This window comes from Eptatretus burgeri, chromosome 24, assembly GCF_056783735.1.
Source record: "Eptatretus burgeri isolate ZD-2024b chromosome 24, Ebu_testis_v1, whole genome shotgun sequence".
Taxonomy (NCBI): domain Eukaryota; kingdom Metazoa; phylum Chordata; class Myxini; order Myxiniformes; family Myxinidae; genus Eptatretus; species Eptatretus burgeri.
Window position 1 is genome coordinate 187,504 of NC_140984.1, and position 6,441 is coordinate 193,944.

The following is a 6,441-nucleotide window of genomic DNA, read 5'->3' on the forward strand; positions in this document are numbered from 1 at the left end:
TTCTCCCCCTTTCTCTCTCTCTTTCTCCCCTCTCTCTGTCTCTCCCCCTCTCTCTCTGTCTCTCCCCCTCTCTCTGTCTCTCCCCCTCTCTCTGTCTCTCTCCCTCTCTCTCTGTCTCTCTCCCCCTCTCTCTCTGTAGTTCTTTGTGATTAGACGACGTCGTGTCCCAACAATCCGAATCGAATCAAATCCTGCCATTTAAAGTGTTCCAGATTCCTGATAAACATCACCAACACGTTCGAGAGTGAATTTTTTTTCCGTCCAAATCGGGTTTAGACCCCACGAGAACGGGTCTGTGGGTTTTCACAAACAAAACGGGTCAAACCCCGAAAATCCGGGTCACTTGCCATGTTCGTGTGTGCCAGAATCGAGTGTACATTGAAGGTAAACAAGGATGTGGTTTATAGACGAGAGACGTTCCTGTGTACCCGTTACTCACCGCACACACTTTCCTCACCGGGAAGTTTGAACCCACCTCTCACCAACAATAATGGAGACTCACCTTCACAGGTGCAGAGAGGAGAACACAGAACGGTGAGCAAGGGCGTCCACATCACCAGGGCGAAATCGGACCAAGTCCTCAACACACAAACCAGAGAGAGACACAGAGACACAGAATGGACCACAATGGGAGACGAACCGAGGGAGGAAGACACTCCGCGGATTGAAAACCAGTTGAAGTGGGCGTGGCTGTAGGTGGGCGTGACTATGAGTAGGCGTGGCTTTGACTCCCCCGGGAATGTAAACAAAGCGATCCGACTTTTAGCGTGGCTGTAAATGGGCGTGGCTTCAAGTAGGCGTGGCTTTGACTCCCCCGGGGATGTACACAAACCGACCCGACTTTTAGCGTGGCTATAAGTGGGCGTGGCTGTAGGTGGGCGTGGCTGTAGGTGGGCGTGGCTATGAGTAGGCGTGGCTTTGACTCCCCCGGGGATGTACACAAACCGACCCGACTTTTAACCCAAAACTCACTTTTAAATATGAAATGATTATTTATTTATTTTTTAAAAACTATCATCTTTTGAGTTTTCCATGTGATGGTCACGACACGCACGATGACCCGAGATCTCTCCGGTGAAGATCACAGAACCACCACCGTGTAACCCACGAACGGCTCCGATGGAGGGAACGTGGTCGGTCCAGGAGGAGGGGGGGTCACGTGGGGGACCCTTGTTGCCTCGGGACTCCAGGCACATGCATGGGTTGTGTGGCCCAAACACCGCCCCCGATTGAGCGCTGTCCAGGTCTTGGCTTTTCTTACTTCAAAATCTTTGTTCCTTTCGGTGATCCAGGACCCAAGATGTTGAAAGTCCAGCTCCCTTTGAGCTTCTCTATTCGTCGCCCTTAAGTTCTCCATCTTGATTAAATCAAATGTGCTCAGTGTTTGATGACTTAACGAGCAATCCCACGACCTTCGCCGCTGTTTCAACCCGGTTGAGTCGGGTCTGAGCATCTCTCGATGTGTGTTGAGATTGGAGCAACGTCGTCTGCAAAATCAACATTGGTTATGTCCACAGAAGGAAATCTGCATGTTCGTTTACAGGTGTAAAACAATGTCCTCTAACCAAGGAGCAGAAAACAAAATCGTGTCGGTCATACATGAGGTTAGATGTGGGGTCAAAGGTCAATCACGGAGACCTTCCCAGGTGTAAAACAATGTCCTCTAACCAAGGAGCAGAAAACAAAATCGTGTCGGTCATACATGAGGTTAGATGTGGGGTCAAAGGTCAATCACGGAGACCTTCCCAGGTGTAACTGAACAACGTTCTTCCAACAAGGATTGATGAGAATAAATTGAGTTCAACACAATTGTCTTGTTGCTCAAACATCAACTCTGATCTCCTGAAAGGTTCATCAAGACGGGTGAAGGTGATCCTGGTCAATGATCGATTCCTTGATTGTGATTGGATAAATTTTTTCGCAATGAATAAGGTGAGCACACAACGTCAGGCTGAGGACCTGGGAAACTGACGTCATTATACTCCACTCACAGCCATCGGCCCTCTTCATCGTCCTTGTTCCTGCGTGTCAACACGTCACATTTACAGGTATCCGTACGTGGATGGCAGGAACTTGAAGTTTTCTGCATTTACAGGAATTGTTGCCACATTGGGATAATTTACATCCACAAGTAACTCGCACAGAGGAGTCAACATCAGAATTTCATTCACTGAACGACAGCCAAGGTTTATCGACTGAAAGTCAAATAAAACAAAGGATGAAAAGGTGTTTGGACACCATTAAAGATGGCGGTTCATCACCACCTCGGGTCCATCCACTCTCATGATCTTTTTCTACCCTCGTTATCCCTCTCCAAGCCCACCTCCCTCATCCTCCTATCCTTTCCATTCCTGGTCTACTCCTCCAAGTGTTTCTCCACTCTGCGATTTGTGCGTTTCTCCCCTTTCCACCCTCTTCTTGTTCTCTCATCTTCTGCTCCGTTCTGTATTCTCGCTCTTCCAAGGTGTCTCGACTTAGGTGTACAAAATGACCACGAACTTCCAAACCAGGATGAGGTTTTCAACTCACAAACAATCCAAACGAGTTTAACACAATGGTTCATTCAGTAGATCAAACGAGCGAGAGACTCGTGACGGTCGGACACGCAGTTTAATTAACCTTTAAATTTTCAACTTTATAATTAGTTTGTGAAATATAAATGTGTTTTATTTGTTTATTTCACTCTCAGCCGCTCTTTGCATGTCCTGGGCTATTGTGTCTCGTTCGTTGAACTTTTTGAACGCCCTCAAAATAAATCAGCAAAACATAACAAATTTAATTTTGCTTCGATTACAACAACAAACTAGTTGTTGCAATACCAACAACAAACTATTTGTTTCAATAACAACAAACTATGTTTCCATAAGAACAATTTGTTTCCATAACAACAAAAGATTTATTTCCATAACAACAACAAACGATTTATTTCCATAACAACAAACGATTTATTTCCATAACAACAACAAACGATTTATTTCCATAACAACAACAAACGATTTATTTCCATAACAACAAACGATTTATTTCCGAAACAAACGATTTGTTTCCATAACAACAAACAATTCATTTCCATAACAACAAACGATTTATTTCCATAACAACAAACGATTTATTCCCGTAACAAACGATTTATTTCCGTAACAAACGATTTGCTTCCATAACAACAAACAATTTGTTTCTATAACAACAAACAATTCGTTTCCATAACAGCCAATTATTTATTTCCATAACAACAAATGATTTGTTTCCATAACAACAATCAATTTGTTTCTATAACAACAAACGATTCGTTTCCATAACAGCCAATTATTTATTTCCATAATAAAAACGATTTATTTCCATAACAACAACAAACGATTTGTTTCCATAACAACAACAAACAATTTGTTTCTATGACAACAAACGGTTTGTTTCCATAACAACCAATTATTTATTTCCATAACAACAAACGATTTATTTCCATAACAACAACAAACGATTTATTTCCATAACAACAAAACGATTTATTTCCATAACAAAAAACGATTTGTTTCAATAACAACAAACGATTTGTTTCCCTAACAACCAATTATTTATTTCCATAACAACAAACGATTTATTTCCAGAACAACAACAAACGATTTCTTTCCATAGCAACAACAAAGAATTTGTTTCAACAACAAATTATTTTTGTAACAACAACAGACTAACTAACTGCACGGGTACTAACTAGTTGCTGGTTGCCTTGATATTTTCACACATCCAACCGTAATATTGGAACTTTTCCAGGTTCTTCTGCAAAGTCTCATCCCAACGTACAACCTCCGCACCAACATCTAGTGTGTGCACTTGCATATTGGCAACGATTGAGTGTACCAATTTACCCACGATTAAGTCCGGTAAATTTACCCACGATTTACCCACCAATTTACCACCATGTCCGGAGAGCTTGTACAACGTCGGGTCGAACTCGCACTTGTCTGAGTGATCATTACAATGACACGCTGTAGAGGTATGAGTGGGACAAACGAGAGGATTGTGACATTGCAATGAGAGGTACACGAGGAGTCGCACAGTACAGGTACACCATTGAGATCACAGTTGTGGGGGAACCTTCCACTCCTCCATCCCTCCTTCCACTCATCCATCCCTTCTTCCACTCCTCCATCCCTTCTTCCACTCATTCATCCCTTCTTCCACTCCTCCATCCCTCCTTCCACTCCTCCATCCCTTCTTCAACTCCTTCATCCTTCCTTATATGGGAAATAATTAATAATAATCAAACCACGACCACCCAGGTCCAACTCACCGAGGCACACGTGTGGGTCCCGTGGGGTGGCCCGCTCCCACGGTCGGTCTTGGTGGGAGTCTGCGCAGCGCTCGCAGTCGGTCCCCGTCGTGTTGTGCTGACACACACACTCACGACGTCCGTCGGTTCCGAGCAAACATCTCGAGGCGTGTCCGTTACATCCACACCTGGCTTCCACCTGTACAAGGGTCATCAACACCGTGAGATTCCGTCAAGGGTGATCGATAAATCCGGAACCTGACACATGAACACAACCAACAACCTTCTGTGCGGTTCCACAACAAAAATATTTAATTATATAATTATATAACACCATGAACTCTTCCGGTGAACAATTGCCATTGATTAGAGGAGGTTCAAGAAGAAGTTCGACGAAACAGATACAATGTAGTCCAAGACCTCTTCATGAACCACGAGAAAATGTGGGATCCCATCCACGGACCGTGCCTGGGGCTCTGGGTCCTCGTCATGGACTCCAGAACCAAGTGGGATCGTGTCTGTGCCGGTGCCAAGTCCGTCACCGTTTCCCTGCGAGACGCTGATCTTCCGCCTTCAACGGACATAGTCACGTGTACAATGTTGTTGATTCTTATATTCTCCGTATTTTTTGCCAATGGCTTTACATTTATTCCTGGTGGTCTTCACTGTTTTAGGTTCCATTATTGCTTTTCTGATTTTTCTTAAAGATGTGGACAAATTGTTTTTAATGAAACAGACAAATTCATTAAAAACCTGCATGAGATCTTGCTCTGCGAGAATGATCTTTCAGTCCACGACTTGGACGGTCATTTTCTCAGCATTGTTTCCATTTGTTTGATGATCCAACAGGTTTGTATAAGAAAAACATGCCGGACGGAATTGCAAAAACAAATTTTAATCCTTCTTCATTGTTTTTCACATCAGATGATACAGTGAACATGGGCATCCTGCATTTGAATGGTCGGTCTTCAATGTTTTCTTAGATCCTCCGAGTCCGGGATTTATATTTATTTCCCCCCCCCCCCACCCACCTCCCCTTGTCGTTTCCATGGAACATCCGAAAAAAAAATCATAAAAATATATAATTTCGAAAAATTGAAATTATAGTGAACGCAGTGAGCTTCATAAATAGCGTGCGCATGAGACAATAGCAAACAACAACAACAACATCAACACAATACCCCTGGCAATTTGGCATCCGTGTCGTTGGTTATGACCCTTTTGCTTCCGTTTTTTTTTTTTTGCTCTGATTTTTTTTGTTTCTGGTTTTTGTCATGGGGAATGATGCATGCAGGGAGATAAAGGCATCGTCGGAGACGTGAAATACCCAAATAATATCAGACATGGTGTATATTTCCTCCACTGATTTTAATAAAGATATCTCCCGTGATCATCAAAAAATAATTTTTAATCGTGATTTACATTGTTTGATCGCTGATCCCGAATCCAGGCCAAAGTAACCGGAAATTGTGTATACAGTTGTCAACAAGTTATAGGTAAAGTCAGTTTAATGTCAGAAGAATACTACGCTCACTTCTCGTATTTATATTTTTAAATGAGATCCTGTTCGAGGCAGTGTAGTTGTCGTTGTGAAGGTAATGTTGTGGTAATATTTATATTATTAAATGAGATCCTGTTCGAGGCGGTGTAGTTGTCGTTGTGAAGGTAATGTTGAGGTAATATTTATTTTTTTTAGATGAGATCCTGTTCTAGGCGGTGTAGTTGTTGTGAAGGTAATGTTGTGGTAATACTTATTTTTTTAGATGAGATCCTGTTCTAGGCGGTGTAGTTGTTGTTGTGAAGGTAATGTTGAGGTAATATTTTTTTTTTCACAGCAAAAAGACTGTTTAATTTGATATATTTAAGAAGCGAATGTAAGAAGAATTCTACGTTCATTTCTCGGCTTTGCCGATTCCATATTATATTTATATATGCCCACCGTTGCAAGGCCGAGATCAGGCGCGGCTACGCTAGTTGCCGTGGGGACGAGGCATCACGACCTGCCCACCGTTGCAAGGCCCGAGATCAGGCGCGGCTACGCTAGTTGCCGTGGGGACGAGGCGTCACGACCTGCCCACCGTTGCAAGGCCCGAGATCAGGCGCGGCTACGCTAGTTGCCGTGGGGACGAGACGTCGCGACCTGCCCACCGTCGCACCACGAGGGTGCGGGTAAG

General features: G+C 43.4%; 1 protein-coding gene and 1 long non-coding RNA gene across 4 annotated transcripts in view; both read right to left on the bottom strand.

Moving 5' to 3' along the window:
- The window catches only part of LOC147007808 (uncharacterized), a 151,267-nt gene that overhangs the window by 54,110 nt on the left and 90,716 nt on the right, over window positions 1–6,441 (bottom strand). The gene's annotated exons all lie outside the window — the stretch shown is intronic.
- LOC147007812 (netrin-3-like) overlaps window positions 2,043–6,441 on the bottom strand; it is a 24,256-nt gene continuing 19,857 nt past the window's right edge. The window contains exons 6-8 of the mRNA XM_085866248.1: window positions 4,731–4,838; window positions 4,289–4,466; window positions 2,043–2,195 (exon numbers count right to left, since the gene is read on the bottom strand). Of these exons, the coding sequence (XP_085722374.1) occupies window positions 2,043–2,195; window positions 4,289–4,466; window positions 4,731–4,838 (439 nt within the window). The remainder of the gene's footprint in view (window positions 2,196–4,288; window positions 4,467–4,730; window positions 4,839–6,441) is intronic.